Source organism: Amblyomma maculatum, chromosome 1, assembly GCF_055883805.1.
Source record: "Amblyomma maculatum isolate TAMU_Amacu chromosome 1, ASM5588380v1, whole genome shotgun sequence".
NCBI classification, from domain to species: Eukaryota; Metazoa; Arthropoda; class Arachnida; order Ixodida; family Ixodidae; genus Amblyomma; species Amblyomma maculatum.
In genome coordinates, this window is record NC_139344.1 from 360467693 (window position 1) to 360489467 (window position 21775).

A 21775-nucleotide genomic window follows, 5' to 3' on the forward strand; every position below is an offset into this window, starting at 1 on the left:
ACAACGTGCATAGTGGATCACGGAAATAAATCGCGTTAATGGAATTCTAGTGGCAATCAAGAGGAAGAAGGGGACATGGGCAGGGCATGTAGTGCGAACAGAGGACAACCGATGGTCGCTTAGGGCAACAAATTGGAATCCAAGGGAAGGAAAGCTTGACTAGGAGGGTGGATGAGGTTAAAAAGTTCGCAGGTGTGAAGTGGATGCAGCTAGCACAGGACAAGGTTAATTGGAGAATTATGGGAGAAGTGTTTTAACCTTCGTTAGCAGCACAAAGGGCTATTCGAGGTGGTGTGGTTGAGCTTGTGATTATTTTAAACCCCTAGTGTTTTGTGATCGGCACTGGATTTCACAGGACGTGGAAGTTTTTGTATTCTCCTCCATCAAAATGGAGCCGCTGCAGCCAAAGAGAAGTGTTTTAATGAAGGTAAAAAAGAAGTATGCAGTAAAAGGCAAACGAACGGAGATGTGCACTCTTCCCGCGTTCTTCAGAAGTGGTGCAAGTGCATATGACATGGAGGTGACGCTTCGCGTCGTCTCTAACTCTGATGCGAAGCTGGCACGAACGCACCGGCATTCTGAAGATAGCGGCCGCCAACCCGCATGGTAACCCTTGGAGCGACACTGTGCGAGTTGATCACACTAGTTTAGAGCACTCGAGTTGTACGCTGCAGAGCTTATTAAGTTAGGTCTTAATAAGTTGCTTTGCTGGGCTCAATTTACTTGTGCCTGTTAGGCTCGCAAGACTTCTCCGCTGCGCTAGAGTGCATGTAGTACCATTAAATAGCACCCGACGGTAAATTTCACTTTATGTCCTTAAAGCACTACAATTAGAGCGCTCTAGAGAGGTGTGACCGACTTTACTATAATATCTGACGCAGAATTAATCTAAGTCATTATGCACCTATCCGATTCCCCTCATTCGCACAGCCATCGCACCACCTGTAAACACAGCATTATTGTGAATAGGAATAGGATATTAGATGTGCTAATTTAGAGTCGCTGCGCAGCCAAATACTATCTAGTACAATTCACAGGAAAAATGGGTGGATGCCATCGAAGGTTACAAAGTTTCAAGGAACTCCTGATAACTTCCTCTAAGCTGCGCAATGAGTCTTCATGCTGGCTCCACTATTTATGAGAGTAAATAAAACATTTTATCGTCATCATCATCATGCATCATGCACGCCTCAGCGTACGTAAGAGCGCCATACTTCAGCCACGCTATCTTTGACTTTTGGCTTGGTCAGTGAGGCCGCTTTGTCGTATTAACCCTGAGTGGTGGAATGTGCCAAAGCCGAAATAACTCTTTCGGGGTTTTTGTCTAGAAAGAGTGTCATAGATTAAAACGAGCGAACAGACATGCTTCTGCTGTTTAGACAGCAGTCTCTACTGGAAAGCGGCACGGCTAAGTTCAGGGTCGCCTAGAGTTCTTTTGCAGGCGAGGCTGCATTCCTTCGAGCGGCAGAGATAAGGCAGCATATGGGGAGGTTTCTTGTTGCCACTCGAGCAGAATATAGCATGTAAAAATGAACCTTTGCTATGCTTGATTCTGTCATATCTGTCTGCCGGAACTCCTACACCATGTGTATTTCGGTGATAACTTTTTGAGCCTTCACGAAGCAAATGACCTGATCATTATTGTCTATTAATGTTGTGCTGTTAGTTAAAAATGAATAATTACACGTACCTAATTTTAAACGAACTCCTGGTTTTCTTCCGCATGCAGTGATTTAGTAGAGAGCCTAAAAACTGATTTGTTTATTGTCCTCCCCCCTCCCCGTTTTTTTTATCCCCATTGAGCAGCTAGAAGAGTGTCAGTTCAGTTAAGTCGTTCAGTCGTGTCCGACTCTTCGTGACCCTATGGACCATGTCACGCCACGCTTTCCGGTTTCTCACTATCTTCCAAACATCACATAACTTCATCTGCAGTGCCTCGAGGATCCCATCTAACCATCGCGTTCGCTGCTTACCCCTTCTCCGGCGACCCTCAACCTTTCCCAACATCAAATCTTTCTCCAGCGACTCCTCTCTTCTCATCAGATGACCAAAGTAGCTGAGCTTTAACTTTAGAATTTGACCCTCCAATGAGCAGTCAGGGTTTATGGTCGACAATATCGACTGATTTGATCTTCTGGCAGTCCAAGGAACTCTCAAGAGTCTTCGCCAGCACCACAATTCAAACGCGTCAATTCTTCGGCGGTCAGCCTTTTTCACAGTCCAACTCTCGCATCCATACATCACAACTGGAAAGACCATAGCACGAGTTATACGGATCTTGGTTGGCAGACTAATGTCTCTGCTCTTTACTAGGTGGTCAGAGCTAATGAAAAAGAGGAACATGTTTTCTCTACTATTTACTCCTGTATGAATGGTTTATTTCCTGGTTTCTCAGCAGATCAGACCAAACTCCTCGGGAAGACGTCTCTCTGGTATCGCATCTTGACGAGGCTCGAGTTTCCGCTTTTGAGCCCTACGCCTAAACAGCTTTCGAGAGTACAGCATGATAAGAAAGCATCTGTAGGCCTCACTACGGCGTTTATCACTTCTTGGCGCCTCTGTGGTTGGCATTGCACTGTCGCCTTGACGTTGCTGAGCTATCTATAGATAGGTCGCAGTCACTTTAGAGATCCACTGCATACGAAGATGTGCTCGAAGCTCTCTCTTGCTTTCTATGCCATAGTAGCCGTGACGGGCACGCTTTGGCATATTTCAGAAGCCTACAGTGGCCAAGCTCATGTTGAGGTAGAGAATGGTAAGTGCTATATTTTCATATATTATGTTGAGAAAGGAACTATCTTTAGGAACGTTCTTCACTCAGGCGACTGATCTCTCAAATATTACTTGTCTTCAATTTATCGCACATACACTTGAAAGATGTGGCATAGGGTATTAGACCTGGATGAAATTGTGAAATTGAAATGAGGTTGTTGCAATTTTCGAATAAAGTAAATTAGGCTGATTAGACAAGAACAAAAATTTGCATTGGAGGATATATTTTCTAGTCTCCGTACTTTTATTTTGTACAGCGTACAGTCACGAGTAAAACGTATTAGCACAATGACTGGTGAGCAAAGCTGTGATACACCACCACGTGGTGCTGCGGTTCACAGGCATTGATATCGGATGGTTCCTATTTTTGCAGAACGTGGTAGGGGGGGGGGGGGGGGGGGCGGAGCGGAAGGAGGGAACCCTTATCAAGCGCGCCACCACGCGAGCGGCGAACTGCCGCCCTTGCTTAACTGTGCATCTGGCATTTCTTTTTATCGGTCCTCATGACCAACGATGGCTGGTTTCTGTTTCTTTCACGTCAGCAACTAAAAAAAAAAAATTCCAGAACCCCCAAATGTTGTAGAACCTTAAGCAATTATCATTACGGAAAGCAATGTCTGCAAATACCGAGTGTTTCATAAGCGATTACAGTGGTCAGACGACAAAGGCTCCAGTTACATGCATGGCGCATAAGATGCTCTAGAGCGTAAATTGCTGGCCGATTTGGTTCATGATGTCTGCCTTCTCTGGTTCTTCCTTTGTAAACTTGAGATTTATTTTTTTTATTTATTCATACGGTTGGCCAGAATCCGTTACAGGGCGGTTACAAAAGAAAATTACAAAATAGCAGTACTGCTATGCTTAAGGCAGGTAATCCAACATGAATATTAGAGAAATGGCACAACTACAACGCAAGAAAAAAAAGAGAAATTCATCAAGATGTCATCTTTCTACAGCTAAAAATTAACACATAACCACAATAAAAATAACTGTACATATTGAAAATAAACACACCATCAATGAATTGTTAGCTACGTATTTCTAGCCACTGAGAGAAGATAATTCAGGCTGGGTTCAAATTTATTTATTTATAGTACGTGCTGTTACTATTTCATAGGGCAGTGAGTTCCACTCTTCTATTTTCGAAAAAAACGAGCACTTATATGTATATATTCGTGCTGACATGGGTTGGATTTGGTCTTGGTGGCTGCTTCTGACTGTTCGAGATATGAGCTGCTCTATTTACTGTTGTGTGTTGTGGCGAATGTGTTGTGTTGTGTGTTGTGTTGTGTTGTGTTGTGAATTTGAACGTACTGTGGCGAATGAGATAAAGAAATTTTAACCAAGCTATTTTTCTACGCTGGGAGAAGGGCGATAGGTCAAGTTTCTCGACTTTTTTAGTGACTGAGTCGGTTGAACGATATTGAGATAAGATGAACCTCGCTGCTTTTCTCTGCACTTTTTCAATTTTCTCTATGTGGTTCTTCTTGAACGGGTCCCACACGACGCTTGCGTACTCTAATGTCGGGCGGACAAATGTCATATATGCGGCTAATTTTGTGTTTTCAGGAGCGAATTTCAACTTACGTCTCAAGTACGAGAGCTTCTTTTCAGCTGCACAGCATATGTTATTTATATGTGGTTTTCAGTTGAGGTCATTGGATATGGTTACGCCGAAGTACTTGATTTGATTAACACGGCTTATGGGCTTACCATCTGTCTAATAAGATGTGGGCAATGACCGGAGGATTTAAGAAAAGTGACATTTAAATTTTCAGGAATAGGCACCGTTCTTTGCAAGCTTTACATTATATTGTACCGTTGGGATCAAGGGCGCGACGGGCTTGAAACTTATGCTATAACGGCGCATAACTGTCCATAAAGAAAGGTTATTCGAGCGAGACGCGGATCCCAAAACTAATCACAGGAGATTATTTAGCCACATGGTAGGCGCGCTGTGCTAAGGTCCTTCAGTAAATGAAAAAAAAATATTTATTTATTTATTTATTTATTTATTTATTTATTTATTTATTTATTTATTTATTTATTTATTTATTTATTTATTTATTTATATGCGAAGGGAAAACGCCAACAGTCGGCCAGGCCAAGGAAAGCGTGTGGGGTTTTTCATTTTAATTGTTGAGCTGTCTTTGTACTTTAATGAATTCCGCGCTGAAGCTAATTTAATAGGAAGTTCAAGGGAAAACAATGCACCGATAGTGGGAAGCAAACCCACGACATCCGAAGGTAGCGTGCGGTGCTCTTACCAACTGTGCTACACCGACGCTGTCCAACCTGCTACTTTTTTTTTATATTACTGTTGCTAAATCATCAGAGTGTTCATCAGCTCCGCCCTGATTTATAGCGGCAGAAATGCATCATATTAATTCTTTAATTTTATTTGGAATGGAAGTTTTCGCCGGACTCAGCCCAATACGTTGTCTCCATTTAAAATGGAAGGAATCCGCATGATAGATTTCTTCAGCTGTGTGAAACCCCTAGCAACAAAGTACGTCATCACCGTATGCTATATCTGCATAACCATGCGCAGAACTGTCGTGTGGGAACTGAGAATTTAATTATAATAGACCACTTCTGGCCTATGCCGCGAACGACGTATCGGAGGAGGAGCGAAGGTGGCGGCTGCCACGTGGCTTGGCCTGGTGCGCAAAACATTCTGCTGCTGGTGGCGTGGCGCGGTGGATTTGGTCACGTGTGGAGACTACTCGCTGTGTTTTTCTCAATACCATCAAGCTCAACAACCACCGTTCCCTGCAGCAGGGAGACCCGGCTGAAAAGGACGCTTTTACTGACCAATCCTGTTTTCGTTCAGCGCGTCTCCGTCGTCACGTGCCTCCCTGACCTCAGATTGTTTGCAAACAGGGAGAGGTCTATTGGTTCACAAGGGGGGAAAGGCGCAGTATCTGGCACACTTGTTTTTCTGGACCCCTGAACTTCGCCGCAAGAGTAGGGAGGAAGGTGAGGTGTGAAGGTGGAAAGAGAGAAAGAGGAGCCATAGTAGAGGGCTACGGAGTAATTTATACCACCTGGGGATCTTGAACGTGCACTGGCATCGCACAGCACACGGGCGCTCTTCGTTTCGCCTCCATCGAAAGGCAGCCGCTGGTGGTGGTGTTCGAACCCGGGTAATCCGGCACAGTAGTCGGGTATCTTAGCCAGTGTACCACCGCAACGGGGCACGTTACAGGTCACTCAACGGATATTTGAACACAGCTCTTTGACACGCAGAAGTAGACAGACACCGAGAGAGTTAATTTTTTAACTTTGTCGACGGCACATGGCCCTCGTACTTTTCTATTTACACTGCTTGTGTATTTCTAGGCAAGTGCATCTACAAAAACAGAACTCTCGGTCATCGAGAAAGCATCCAGCTTGAGGAGCCTTGCGAGGGCTGGTACTGCGACGCAAACAGACGCATTATTTCTGTTGGAGGGTGAGTATTTCAGCGCGCCGGGAGTCCCTTCAAAATGAGACAGCAGCGAAGCAATGAAAGCAAAGGCACGAAAATTTCCGTACGTTCTTACAAGTAACATTCAAAAATTACAGAAATCAAAGGGAAGATGGTGTGATATTATGTTCACCTTTGTCAGCTACTAGTTAGCTCGGGCACAAGGGATGCAGACATTTACTGATGCGGTATTATTTCTTTAAAAAAAAAAAAAAGCACTGCAGCACTTAGTCTGGCCTAAGCTCCATTGATATTGACAAAATTCCTGTGTGACCGGATCGCGCTTTAGGTTATTTCTCTCATACACTGATAGCGATAAGAAGCCAATTTATCACCCAGCTAACGCACGACGTCCAATAACGTTTTCTCGTGTAGACGCCAACGAGCCTCTCGAAGCTAACAAATCTTTCTTCACTGAGAGCGCAGTAATTAGCGGGCGGTCGTCTTCTCTGCTAAATTGCAATGCTGTTAATGATGACGGGGATATCCACCGTACTAGTCGACGCACCTTGACACTGAATTACTTGCCATTTTCTCTAAATTCACGCAGCGAGCCAGGATAACGGAAGAATTTGTAGCAGATCGGAAAATAAATCATGGCGGAAAACATTTACGGGGAATGAAGGCACGCGTTTTCTTTTTTCCACATTTTGTTCTTTTTAACTTCGTTCTTTAGCAAAATTGAGGCTAAACTTAAAAACGTGCAGCTCTATTGTGATGCATAGAAACATTAGTTGTAGCACAATACCCGTACCTTCTCTCTCTTAGACTGGTACCAAATGTATCCCTAGCCCCCACCCACCCCCACTTTACTAATAAACTGCACTTCACTATTACACGGCAAGCTTCTGCGTCACAGTTGCCCTGAACGTTGTCGAGGGTTGTCGGTAAACGTAAACAGAAAAAAGAAACAAACGAGACCTCATTATACTTCCAATATTAAATAAATTATCAGAGCAGTCTAGCACATATGTGGCAGCTGCGTCACGTGCTCACTATCGGTAACAGGTTGTCAGGACGTCGGGCTGTGGCTGCTATTCTCTAGACTAGAGCTAGGGCGCAACCACTTGCTTCTTTTAAATGATTTCAAGCTTTTTTGCCGCCACCTAAGTGGAGGTATTGAAGTCTGTCATTTTTAGAGCTGCAGTGCGAGACTCAACAAAAGACTAAGGTAACAGTCTAACTTTTCCCTAATGTCCTTAGCTTTACAGACCCGCAGTTGTCCGGCTGTTATTGCTGACGGTGAGGCAAGCCTAGGGCGCTCCAAACTGCTGTTCCTGCCCTTTGAAATTTGTGGTCATACGATATCAATGTAAAAATTAGCTTTTCATAGCAACTTGGCACCGCAATATGATCTTGGCAATTTTCTTTCCTTTTAATAACAAGAGATATGTAATTTTTTTTTTTCACCTAGGTGCACGCCAGTGGCTTTGGTGAGCCATTGCCGAACTGTGAAAGGCAACGGAACGTACCCAAACTGCTGTACCCGAATGGTGTGCCATGAAGAAGGACAACACGTGGAATGATATCATTGTTTCCGCAATCAAGAAGTGTTTTAATAACTGGCACGCTTTAAGCTGTTAACAATCAGACCATGCTCTCTATTTGTGTCACGTTACGCTTATATTTATCACAAAACTATTCCATGACCTTTCTCGACAAAGACCCAATAAGTGCTATCTCAAAACCAAAAGAAGCGTGACGCTGAATCCAAGTGCATCTGAAGGTGAAACCAATCAAGAAGTGTTCTAATAAATGTAACGCTTTAAGCTGTTAACAATCAGACCATGCTCTCTATTTGTGTCACGTTACTTCTATATTTATCAAAAAACTCTTCCACGCCCTTTCTCGAAAAAGTCCAATAAGTGCTATCTCAAAACCAGGAGAAGCGTGACGTTGAATTCAAGCGAATCTGAAGATGAAACCAATCAAGAAGTCTTCTAATAAATGGCACCCTTTAAGCTGTTAACAATCAGACCATGCTCTCTATTTGTTTCACGTTACTTTTATATTTACCACAAAACTATTCAACGGCCTTTCTCGACAAAGTCGAATAAGTGCTCTCTCAAAACCAGAAGAAGCGTGACGCTGAATCCAAGGGCACCTGAATGTGAAACTAATCAAGAAGTGTTCTAATAAATGGCATGCTTTAAGCTGTTAACAATCAGACCATGCTCTCTATTTGTGTCGCGTTACATTTATATTTATCACAAAACTGTTCAATGGCCTTTCTTGACAAAGTCCCCCCCACCCCCCAATAAGTGCTATCTGAAAACTAGGATAAGCGTGAAGCTGAATCCAAGGGCATCTGAAGGTGAAACCAATCAAGAAGCATTCTAATAAATGACACGCTTTAAGCTGTTATCAGACCATACTCTCTATTTGTGTCACGTTACTTTTATATTTATCACAAAACTCTTCCATGGCCTTTCTCGACAAAGTCCCAATGAGTGCTATCTCAAAACCAGGAGAAGCGTGACGCTGAATCCAAGGGCATCTGAAGGTGAAACCAGTCAAGAAGCATTCTAATAAATGGCACGCTTTAAGCTGTTATCAGACCATAATCTCTATTTGTGTCACGTTACTTTCATATTTATCACAAAACTCTTCCATGGCCTTTCTCGACAAAGTCCGAATGAGTGCTATCTCAAAACCAGGAGAAGCGTGACGCTGAATCCAAGGGCATCTGAAGGGGAAACCAATCAAGAAGCATTCTAATAAATGGCACGCTTTAAGCTGTTATCAGACCATACTCTCTATTTGTGTCACGTTACTCTTATATTTATCACAAAACTCTTCCACGCCCTTTCTCGACAAAGTCCAATAAGTGCTATCTCAAAACCAGGAGAAGCGTGACGTTGAATTCAAGCGAATCTGAAGGTGAAACCAATCAAGAGGTTTTCTAATAAATGGCACCCTTTAAGTTGTTAACAATCAGACCATGCTCTCTATTTGTTTCACGTTACTTTTATATTTACCACAAAACTCTTCAACGGCCTTTCTCGACAAAGTCCAATAAGTGCTCTCTCAAAACCAGAAGAAGCGTGACGCTGAATCCAAGGGCACCTGAATGTGAAACTAATCAAGAAGGGTTCTAATAAATGGCATGCTTTAAGCTGTTAACAATCAGACCATGCTCTCTATTTGTGTCGCGTTACTTTTATATTTATCACAAAACTGTTCAATGGCCTTTCTTGACAAAGTCCCCCCACCCCCCAATAAGTGCTATCTGAAAACTAGGATAAGCGTGAAGCTGAATCCAAGGGCATCTGAAGGTGAAACCAATCAAGAAGCATTCTAATAAATGGCACGCTTTAAGCTGTTATCAGACCATACTCTCTATTTGTGTCACGTTACTTTTATATTTATCACAAAACTCTTCCATGGCCTTTCTCGACAAATTCCCAATGAGTGCTATCTCAAAACCAGGAGAAGCGTGACGCTGATAACAAGGGCATCTGAAGGTGAAACCAATCAAGAAGCATTCTAATAAATGGCACGCTTTAAGCTGTTATCAGACCATACTCTCTATTTGTGTCACGTTACTTTTATATTTATCACAAAACTCTTCCACGGCCTTTCTCGACAAAGTTCCAATGAGTGCTATCTCAAAACCAGGAGAAGCGTGACGCTGAATCCAAGGGCATCTCAAGGTGAAACCAGTCAAGAAGCATTCTAATAAATGGCACACTTTAAGCTGTTATCAGACCATAATCTCTATTTGTGTCACGTTACTTTTATATTTATCACAAAACTCTTCCATGGCCTTTCTCGACAAAGTCCCAATGAGTGCTATTTCAAAACCAGGAGAAGCGTGACGCTGAATACAAGGGCATCTGAAGGTGAAACCAATCAAGAAGCATTCTAATAAATGGCACGCTTTAAGCTGTTGTCAGACCATACTCTCTATTTGTGTGACGTTACTTTTATATTTATCACAAAACTCTTCCATGGCCTTTCTCGACAAAGTCCCAATGAGTGCTATCTCAAAACCAGGAGAAGCGTGACGCTGAATACAAGGGCATCTGAAGGTGAAACCAATCAAGAAGCATTCTAATAAATGGCACGCTTTAAGCTGTTATCAGACCATACTCTCTATTTGTGTCACGTTACTTTTATATTTATCACAAAACTCTTCCATGGCCTTTCTCAACAAAGTCCCAATGAGTGCTATCTCAAAACCAGGAGAAGCGTGACGCTGAATCCAAGGGCATCTGAAGGTGAAACCAATCAAGAAGCATTCTAATAAATGGCACGCTTTAAGCTGTTATCAGACCATACTCTCTATTTGTGTCACGTTACTTTTATATTTATCACAAAACTCTTCCACGCCCTTTCTCGACAAAGTCCAATAAGTGCTATCTCAAAACCAGGAGAAGCGTGACGTTGAATTCAAGCGAATCTGAAGGTGAAACCAATCAAGAAGTTTTCTAATAAATGGCACCCTTTAAGTTGTTAACAATCAGACCATGCTCTCTATTTGTTTCACGTTACTTTTATATTTACCACAAAACTCTTCAACGGCCTTTCTCGACAAAGTCCAATAAGTGCTCTCTCAAAACCAGACGAAGCGTGACGCTGAATCCAAGGGCACCTGAATGTGAAACTAATCAAGAAGGGTTCTAATAAATGGCATGCTTTAAGCTGTTAACAATCAGACCATGCTCTCTATTTGTGTCGCGTTACTTTTATATTTATCACAAAACTGTTCAATGGCCTTTCTTGACAAAGTCCCGCCCCCCCCCCCCCCCCCCAATAAGTGCTATCTGAAAACTAGGATAAGCGTGACGCTGAATCCAAGGGCATCTGAAGGTGAAACCAATCAAGAAGCATTTTAATAAATGACACGCTTTAAGCTGTTATCAGACCATACTCTCTATTTGTGTCACGTTACTTTTATATTTATCACAAAACACTTCCATGGCCTTTCTCGACAAAGTCCCAATGAGTGCTATCTCAAAACCAGGAGAAGCATGACGCTGAATACAAGGGCATCTGAAGGTGAAACCAATCAAGAAGCATTCTAATAAATGGCACGCTTTAAGCTGTTATCAGACCATACTCTCTATTTGTGTCACGTTACTTTTATATTTATCACAAAACTCTTCCACGCCCTTTCTCGACAAAGTCCAATAAGTGCTATCTCAAAACCAGGAGAAGCGTGACGTTGAATTCAAGCGAATCTGAAGGTGAAACCAATCAAGAAGTTTTCTAATAAATGGCACCCTTTAAGTTGTTAACAATCAGACCATGCTCTCTATTTGTTTCACGTTACTTTTATATTTACCACAAAACTCTTCAACGGCCTTTCTCGACAAAGTCCAATAAGTGCTCTCTCAAAACCAGAAGAAGCGTGACGCTGAATACAAGGGCACCTGAATGTGAAACTAATCAAGAAGGGTTCTAATAAATGGCATGCTTTAAGCTGTTAACAATCAGACCATGCTCTCTATTTGTGTCGCGTTACTTTTATATTTATCACAAAACTGTTCAATGGCCTTTCTTGACAAAGTCCCCCCCCCCCCAATAAGTGCTATCTGAAAACTAGGATAAGCGTGACGCTGAATCCAAGGGCATCTGAAGGTGAAACCAATCAAGAAGCATTTTAATAAATGGCACGCTTTAAGCTGTTATCAGACCATACTCTCTATTTGTGTCACGTTACTTTTATATTTATCACAAAACTCTTCCATGGCCTTTCTCGACAAAGTCCCAATGAGTGCTATCTCAAAACCAGGAGAAGCGTGACGCTGAATACAAGGGCATCTGAAGGTGAAACCAATCAAGAAGCATTCTAATAAATGGCACGCTTTAAGCTGTTATCAGACCATACTCTCTATTTGTGTCACGTTACTTTTATATTTATCACAAAACTCTTCCATGGCCTTTCTCGACAAAGTCCCAATGAGTGCTATTTCAAAACCAGGAGAAGCGTGACGCTGAATCCAAGGGCATCTGAAGATGAAACCAATCAAGAAGCATTCTAATAAATGGCACTCTTTAAGCTGTTATCAGACCATACTCTCTATTTGTGTCACGTTACTTTTATATTTATCACAAAACTCTTCCATGGCCTTTCTCTACAAAGTCCCAATGAGTGCTATCTGAAAACAAGGATAAGCGTGAAGCTGAATCCAAGGGCATCTGAAGGTGAAACCAATCAAGAAGCATTCTAATAAATGGCACGCTTTAAGCTGTTATCAGACCATATTCTCTATTTGTGTCACGTTACTTTTATATTTATCACAAAACTCTTGCATGGCCTTTCTCGACAAAGTCCCAATGAGTGCTATCTCAAAACCAGGAGAAGCGTGACGCTGAATACAAGGGCATCTGAAGGTGAAACCAATCAAGAAGCATTCTAATAAATGGCACGCTTTAAGCTGTTATCAGACCATACTCTCTATTTGTGTCACGTTACTTTTATATTTATCACAAAACTCTTCCATGGCCTTTCTCGACAAAGTCCCAATGAGTGCTATCTCAAAACCAGTAGAAGCGTGACGCTGAATCCAAGGGCATCTGAAGGTGAAACCAGTCAAGAAGCATTCTAATAAATGGCACGCTTTAAGCTGTCATCAGACCATAATCTCTATTTGTGTCACGTTACTTGTATATTTATCACAAAACTCTTCCATGGCCTTTCTCGACAAAGTCCCAATGAGTGCTATCTCAAAACCAGGAGAAGCGTGACGCTGAATACAAGGGCATCTGAAGGTGAACCCAATCAAGAAGCATTCTAATAAATGGCACGCTTTAAGCTGTTATCAGACCATACTCTCTATTTGTGTCACGTTACTTTTATATTTATCACAAAACTCTTCCATGGCCTTTCTCGACAAAGTCCCAATGAGTGCTATCTCAAAACCAGGAGAAGCGTGACGCTGAATACAAGGGCATCTGAAGGTGAACCCAATCAAGAAGCATTCTAATAAATGGCACGCTTTAAGCTGTTATCAGACCATACTCTCTATTTGTGTCACGTTACTTTTATATTTATCACAAAACTCTTCCATGGCCTTTCTCGACAAAGTCCCACTGAGTGCTATCTCAAAACCAGTAGAAGCGTGACGCTGAATCCAAGGGCATCTGAAGGTGAAACCAATCAAGAAGCATTCTAATAAATGGCACGCTTTAAGCTGTTATCAGACCGTACTCTCTATTTGTGTCACGTTACTTTTATATTTATCACAAAACTCTTCCATGGCCTTTCTCGACAAAGTCCCAATGAGTGCTATTTCAAAACCAGGAGAAGCGTGACGCTGAATACAAGGGCATCTGAAGGTGAATCCTGTGAAGGAATGGAAATGAACGAAAAAAATGACATACATTACCTCAAAGTGCCTTTGCGCTACCGGAACCTGTGCCGGAGCCCACTGCCTATATAAAAAAAAAGAACAAGGTATTTTATTTCTTCACAAGAGCAAATTGTAGCATTCTTGCTGCTAACATGAAGTAACAGGACATTATCTATTATAATATTATTAATTAACATTTTATTTATCTATTTAATTATGCATTACTACAGGCCTTTGGAGACCGCGGCAGGAGGTGCATACAACTATTAATACAACATAAGTAGAGAAGTACGCGCAAAAGTATTTAATTAACAGATAAAAACATTATCAACACAGTTCGCAAGTACAAAAGTAAAACAAATATCCTCCAAGGTAAACAAGGCACGGCTGAAATAATAAAAATAAAAAAATGATGAATATGTATGTAGCGCAGAAACATGGATACATCTAGAGCTAGTTAAATAAAGAACAATGCAAAAACCAACAATGTCAGCAATTGAATTCCTCAATGAAATTGATATTGGTTCGTGCCGACTGAGGTAAATTGTTATAATCTGTTACAGTGCGGGGAAAAAAAAGAATAATTAGAAGCGTTAGTTCTGGCATTATCTGCAGTTAAGTAGCCAGTGTCACGATATCGTGTTCGGCGTGCCGTCGATGGCGTTACATAAAGCTCAGAAGCGAGGGCAGCTAGTTTGTTTTAAGAATCAATGGAACCTAAATTTGTAACACTATTATGGGCACGGTAAATCAAAAAGGAGCCTGGCACTCACTCAGAAAACTCCGTGCGCCTCAACCGGCGACTGTTCCTAATCTGCAGAAGCACTATTCTCTATTAGGCGCGGATGCCTCAACAACCCTACTCCGTGATCTATATATTCCTCCTCCTCTACATAATCTTTATCCTCCGTACACCGGTGCTTTCAATCCAGAACTCAATGAGCCGTTTACCCTCTGCTATCTCGATTGGGCGCTTGCTGAAGCTGGAGTCAGCCCCAGGTGACGACCAGATTACGTACTCACTCGTTCGAAACCTATCCGACAAGAACAAGGAACATTTTTTGAGCATTAATAAACTCACATTTGGAAGAAAGTGCCTTCGCAGCATCTTGTATACAACCGCTTATATTCCCACTGCCAAAGCCAGGAAAAAATGTGCGCTTCAAAACCTCCACCTAGCTCATTCTAACATTCCTAGGAAAGACCATGAAACCGATGATGCTCAATCAGCTCGAGGCTAATCTGGAATCCACAGATTTCTTTCCCCCTCAACAAATTAGCTTCGGAAAAAGTGTGCCTGCTCAGGACCGCCTTTTCTTCCTCACGCACGAATCTGATCACCCGCCCGTTTTCCATATCCAAGCCACAGTGGCCCTTGATATGCCTCAATAATTTCAACCGATGCGCACCTGACGTATTCTGGGATTTTTGGACTCTCTTCTTCCATGGACGGTTTTAGGGGATAAGGCAGCATTTAAATCGAGATAATAGATAAACACATCCGCGTAAAGAACCTTAACTGCGCGGGAACAGTCCTTAATGAATATAGACTAATCCGGAGACGTTCTGTGTGCAGATTGTCTTTCAGCTCAGACGAGTTTAGCTTTGGCTTGTACAGTTACAGGGTAGTTGTGACGTGACGTGCGAATTCTCCCAACTACTTCGATACCAGGCAAAACATGACTGTTTAGCGGCATTTCGTCATCTTCTGTAGTCAAAACACCAAGCGAAGGCTGAACGAACGTGACACATCTCTCCAGCTACCACGAAAAAATGAATGCTAGCTGCAATAATGAAACTCAAGGAAGAAACTATTCCTTGCGAACCCAGGCGAACCACGTGCACGTTCGGCGCTGAGAGAGCAGCAGCAATTTCGGCGAAAGCAAGACGTGAGTGTCAGAGTGCCATCTCGGACGTCGCCAAGGGCAGAGAGCTGGACGCAAGTCGCCTGGGACTTGACAATGCCGCAGGGAGAGTCCGGCTTCCGCTGCGCCATCACGTCATCAGCGGCTGCGTCCATGTTGGACGTGAGGTGCAGGGCCATTGCGTCGCATCTTGGAGAGAGAAAGATGTCATGCGGTGCTAAAGGAAAAGAATGAGAGGGAGACGTTGAAAAAGCTGGACAGAAAGGCGGAACTGCGCCGTAGAGAACAAAAACGATAAAAAGTGTTGCATAGTGAGCCACGCTCTGCAACCCAGATAACACGAAGCACGTTCATAGCAAAGTGTTTCCTTTTGTCGATCGGCGACAAAAAGTTGTTTCGTAGTCCTCCCGCACTGATTCTGGGGCTGAAAAAAGTTTCGAAATAATGCTAAGTGGAAGGGCGTATACGGTCGTGGTTAGTTTCAGGATTGTCGAAGATGGGGCACATGCGCATAAAGTTTCGCGTGGTCCAACGTTCCTTTGCTTCGCGTCAGTATTTTTCAGGCGGCTGAGTATACCTCAGTAAGACTTCAGAACTTCTAAATTAAGTTTCTCAATTTCAAATTTTGCAAAATCTTGGAAGAAAAAGGAAACAAGTGAACTCCGCGTCATATATTCATAATTTCTGTCAAGCTAAATTATATTCTTGTATACCGCCGCATGTCAGGCTCCAACTGAATATATATCAGTAAAATTGACATCAGGAAAAAGTGTTAAAAATTTATCAATGGTTAGAAATTTTCTAGCAAAAAGAAAAGACGTGAATCGAGCTATCCTGCGATGACTCTCAGAACTTCTGAGCAAACGCATTGTATTCAATCGCAATATGTTCATTCCGTCAATTATTCTGAATTGCGCAAGATTGCACCACAACAATCGAGATATCTATACATCACATATGTCAAGGCTTCTCATTTACTGCTATTTATTGACAAGAAACCCACCTCAGCATCTTCAGTTCAGTTCAGGCGTTCAGTCGTGTCCGACTCTTCGTGACCCTATGGACCATGTCACGCCACGCTTTCCGGTCTCTCACTATCTTCTTAACATCACATAGCTTCATCTGCAATGCCTCGAGAATGCCATCTAACCATCGCGTTCGCTGCCTACCCCTTCTCCGGCGACCCTCAACCTTTCCCAACATCAAATCTTTCTCCAGCGACTCCTCTCTTCTCATCAGATGACCAAAGTAGCTGAGCTTTAACTTTAGAATTTGACCCTCCAATGAGCAGTCAGGGTTTATGGTCGACAATATCGACTGATTTGATCTTCTGGCAGTCCAAGGGACTCTTAAGAGTCTTCGCCAGCACCACAATTCAAACGCGTCAATTCTTCGGCGGTCAGCCTTTTTCACAGTCCAACTCTCGCATCCATACATCACAACTGGAAAGACCATAGCACGGGTTATACGGATCTTGGTTGGCAGCATCTTATGGCTCTCTTAAACAACTCCAAGAGGGAAAGATTTTTGGGCATCGGGAGAATACTTTATTGCCATTAATATATTTATATTATTCCACATTATCTCCGTCATCATCATTAGTATCAGCCTGACTGCCCTCAATCTAGTCCAGAGGTTTCTTTTATATCAGTCTTATGAACATAAACCATGGTCTCAAAATTGGTTAACAAAAACGCATGCAAATTAGTTTCATATCTTAGACGCTTTTACACTTGACGCGGGCGCCAACCGAAAGGTTAGGCCCTTTCATCAAGGTGTTGATAAGAATATATTATATTATTCTATAGGTGCCTCACAGTTAAAGGAATTTTCCCAGATAACAATGCATAGCAACAATAATAATAAATTTGATCTCATGAGTTATCTATTTACTAAAACTTCTGAAAGAAAAAGAAAATGAAGTTCTAGCTAAAGTATTGCCGATCTAAAAAACGCCGGTAACTTTTTTATTACGTACGTGACCCTAGGAGTCCCCTCACAATTCCTATTCTTGTATTCATACTGACCACCATTCATTGATTCTTTGTTCACTTTCATCTCAAACCTGACATGGTTGCCTGGCATCGAAATTAGGAATAAGAGGATATTCCTCAATATTTGCTCTTTAATAGCCCAACAAGGTCCTCGATTCTGGAAGCCAGTATGCCATAGTAAGCGCAAGAGCTTTATCCCGTAGATTCCACTTTACCTAATGGATCCCGATCCACATGATGCACTAGGTAACGATTATATAGGACATACTCAGTTCATCGCCATAAACGAGAGTGGTATTGCTGAAAACTGTCAAGGTTACATGTTGCACGCAACTTATGAATGCACTCTCGAGATAAACAGCTGTCGCCTTAGCTCAGTTGCGAGAACATCAGACGCGAAATTCACAGGTCGTGGATTTGGATCCCACTAGCGGGAAACGGTTATTTGTGCTTCTAATCTCTAGTCAAGAAGCTTCCAGCCGTAAACTTTTCATAGTGCTATTTCACATTGATCAACACCGGAAGATCACTACGGCCACCAGCATTGGAGGAATGCGCAAGAATGCCCATTTACGGTTTTATGACGTCATGCAGTGAAGTCACATCCGACGTCGACATACCCACGTCAACATTCCGCCGTCTTCATAGGTAATGTGGCCGGAAATGAAGTACCACGTGATCATATTGGACACCGACATTACCCCGTCTCGCTATTTCGACGCAGAATTGATTAATTGGCTCTATTCAGTTACCTATCGACACCACATGCACCAAATAACTTACCTGGCGACATTTTTTCATCCTCCATCGGCTGCAATCATTCAAATATACCTCCTCGCACTTCGACATAATCCTGCCGACAAGGTTCTGCTAAGGAACTCCTCAAACAGGCATCTAATGCTTACGCATTCAAAAAGTTATCCCCCACGATTTCTTTATTGTGGCTGGCTATTGCCCCTGTTCTTTATGAAATGTTATTGTAATGTAGCTAAACTACTGTGCTTCTCGCTACCCTCACGAAATAAATGGCGCGTGACTACTATAGTAAATGGTCCAAGACACAGACGGCGACTTGCAGACGCTGAGAAGTCTCCTTAACGAGAAACAAATGATCAAAGGCTGGCTAAAGAAAGTCAAAATTGCAAAAAGCGGGCCGGCGTCATCTTTCTCTTCTGCCGCAATTGTTCTCGAATGAGATGCATGGTCCTAAAACGTCGCGGTTCAGCTCGATAGGCAACTCTAATGCTTTTTGAGAGTCTGCGCTAACGTTATGAGCAGTTAGCAAAGGCGTGATAGCAGCAAGTCTATTGAGAGCAGCAGGGAAAGAATTCATTAATGAAGTGTTGAAAAGTTTAGTCAAATAAAATAAAAAATTACATAAAACAGACAACACTCTCGCCTTCCGTTGCCGTGTTTCGGGGGTAAGAAAGCATCAAAAGCCTATTCAAAAATTTTTTTATGTGGATTTGTTGACAAGCTTGCTGGAGACGTCTCCAAAGTACATTCTTTTCGGTATTTAGATCAGCACAATAAAAATCAGGTGTAGTTACTTTTTTAACCAGAATATTTCTTTGGAAGTGGCAGAGAACGATTGTATCTTTTTTTTTTATTTTGCGGCCAGCCGCAGGCCGCGGTTAACTGTTTTTTAACTAGTTTGCGTCCAAGCGTCATTACTCCCTCGGCGTGCATGCCTGCTGTCCTCGCCACGTGATGTCCAATACGAATGCGTGATGTTTACTTTGTCTGCCTCTCGAGATTTGTAAACTTTTGTAGCGAAATCTGCACAACGCTACCAAGCCGAGCATTTCGCCGTGTTTGGGAGCGCCCACCAGTGCGCGTGCGCGAGAACCGCAGAGGAGCAACAGGTGCACTGCACATGACGTCAGAGATCGCTGCCGCCGCGGCCACGTGCCCCAAGTTTCCCGTAGGCCTTACATCTACAGTCCAGCGCCGTGTTTACAAAGATGGCGTTCGCGACGCCGCCACTTACTAAGGGTGCAAAGTGGGCTTACCATTCATGAGAATACGTGGAAGCGAAAGGTCTCAAAGCTGTTTTATGTTTTCACGGGGCACATATGATGTCAGTTTCTTTTATATTTTTAGTACAGAGCAACCACAAACATCCAAGCACAGACTGAAAATAAATACCGCTAAAATATGTGTTGTGAAGTCGTCCACACCGCCTACAGGCTCTCAATGCGCTGGGTGCTTCTCTCTCGCAAGCTTCTCGTACGGCCTGATATGCTCCCGTAAGTATGAAATTTTTTAATAATATCGATCATTCAAAGTAAGTAGCCCACAGACAAAACTAAATTCAAAAAGCACTTTTTAAACCTCAAAACAAGGGAACGAAAGAGAACGGCGCATTGTAGCATACGGCAGCGCAGCCGACGCTCTATTCGATCGCAGACGACACCGGCGACCGCAAACGGCATTCGTGTAAGCAGACGGACTGTTTGGTTGTCTGCTGCTGTGCGCGGTTCCTTTATCAATGAGTAGACTGCCTTCAGCTTAAGAGAGAGAGAGAAATAACATTTATTGCACCCGACAAAAGGTTGGTGAGGATCCGAGGCGAAGCTCTGTCCCAACCATGTCCTCCCCCTCAGCCGTCGACCTGGATCCCTTGGATCTTAGCAGCGGCCAGGGCAAGACGGATGACTTCTCGTTGCCCTTTTTCGTCCTGCTTGAGAAGTAGTGCCTCCCAGGACTCATCTGTTCGGTCAGGTTCTCCAAATCTAGGACACGTCCATATCACATGGATCATGTCCGCTATGCCATCGCAACGTTTGCACCTGGGGCTAAAAATTTTCGGGTGCCACTTGCTGTAAAGCTGGGGGTTCGGGAATACTCCAGTCTGTAGCTTACGCCACATAACCTCCTCGCTTTTGTTGAGTTGCTTACACGCTTTTGGTAGTACTGATCTGCCTAATTTGTAATGATTTAGGATATCTTGGTAGGTGTTAAGATCATCGTCGAACTGCAGGGGCTCCTCATTGCGCAAGGGGTACGGGGTTGCGCATAAGTCGTCACTGGGATCCCGGAATGTAGCTAATCCTCGGGCCAGTACGTGCGCTTTCTCGTTCCCCCTCAACCCCTGGTGCGCCGGTGTCCAAATGAGCGCGACCTGCTCTGCCGGTGGTGAACCACTGGCCAACACTCTTGCCGCTATGGCCGAAATGCGGCCCGCGTCAAAGTTTCTAATCGCTGATTTCGAGTCTGTAACTATAATTTTGACCTGTTGTTGTGTTAGAGCTAGCGCGATGGCCACCTCTTCCGCCTCCGTTGTGGTCGAATTTCTGGTGCTGCAGCATACTACCGAGCCCCCGTCTTCTCTAGTTGCTACTGAAACACATCCCCTACCGTTCGCGCATTGTGCGGCATCTGTATATAAGACGTCCTGTCTTCCCTCAAAACGGGCTTGCAGAGCTGTTGCTCTATCACTACTCCGGATAATTTGAGTGGCCGTATTTAAGAGAGGGCGTAGCCTCTGCGACGACATGCAGGAAAACACAAGGGCTCGCGATTGCGAAAAGCACCCAACGGAGAGCTAGTTTTCATGAGTATGTAGGTCGTTATAACACCGATGTATCGAGGCTTGTTAAAAATTGATTGGCTCCAAAAAGATACAGCATATGTTTACATAGTTTTTTTCTTCGAAACATTCCCTAACTTTTACAAATCTGCCGTGTTTACTGGTGCTTTCGTAAAACGGAAAATTGTTTTAGTAAGTTTTCTAATGCATGTGTTTCCATGGGCAATGCTCCCGTCTTTTACCGCCTTATATTTTCCAGTGTTTTAAATATACTCCGCCTGTCTAATAAGACTTCATAGTTAAATTGCACCGAATGATGACATCATAGGTGCATTGTGACCTCAGAGAACTGCTTTGACATCGTTTCTCTACGCCCAATAATTTGCTTTTCCACATTTAAATTTTGCATGGGGTTGTATTATTAATTTTCACTTTTTACTATGTTTGCAGGGAGTAGTATCCCAATCCGTCAAAGTTATTCATTATATCCACATCCTCTGCAACGAGAACGTACCAAAGCCGCACCTCTGCAGCATGGTCTTTATCTCTCGCCTGTCGGAAAAGGAAAGGAGCAAGCGTTACTGCGTTAAAAAATTACGAGGGACTTTAGCGACTTAAGTATAATGAAAGAAGACTGTTTCAGAAGTTGGTTGGTTGGTTTTTGGGGTTTAACGTCCCAAAGCAACTGAGGCTATGAGAGACGCCGTAGAGGAGGACTCCGGAAATTTCGACCACCTGGGGTTCTTTAACGTGCACTGACATCGCACAGCTCACCTTGTCTAGCGGTCCTGCCATCTGCAATCCCACACTTGAACGCGCGCCAAGGAACGCCACGCGACAAGAGC

General features: G+C 43.2%; 1 protein-coding gene across 1 annotated transcript; it reads left to right on the top strand.

Moving 5' to 3' along the window:
• Positions 1-2598: 2598 nt before the first annotated feature.
• On the top strand, positions 2599-8588 carry LOC146207927 (complement inhibitor CirpT3-like). Its single transcript, XM_084587187.1, has 3 exons — positions 2599-2755; positions 6115-6226; positions 7656-8588. The coding sequence occupies exons 1-3, from the start codon at positions 2647-2649 to the stop codon at positions 7765-7767; spliced, it is 333 nt and encodes a 110-aa protein (XP_084443313.1). The 5' UTR covers positions 2599-2646; the 3' UTR covers positions 7768-8588.
• Positions 8589-21775: the final 13187 nt, after the last annotated feature.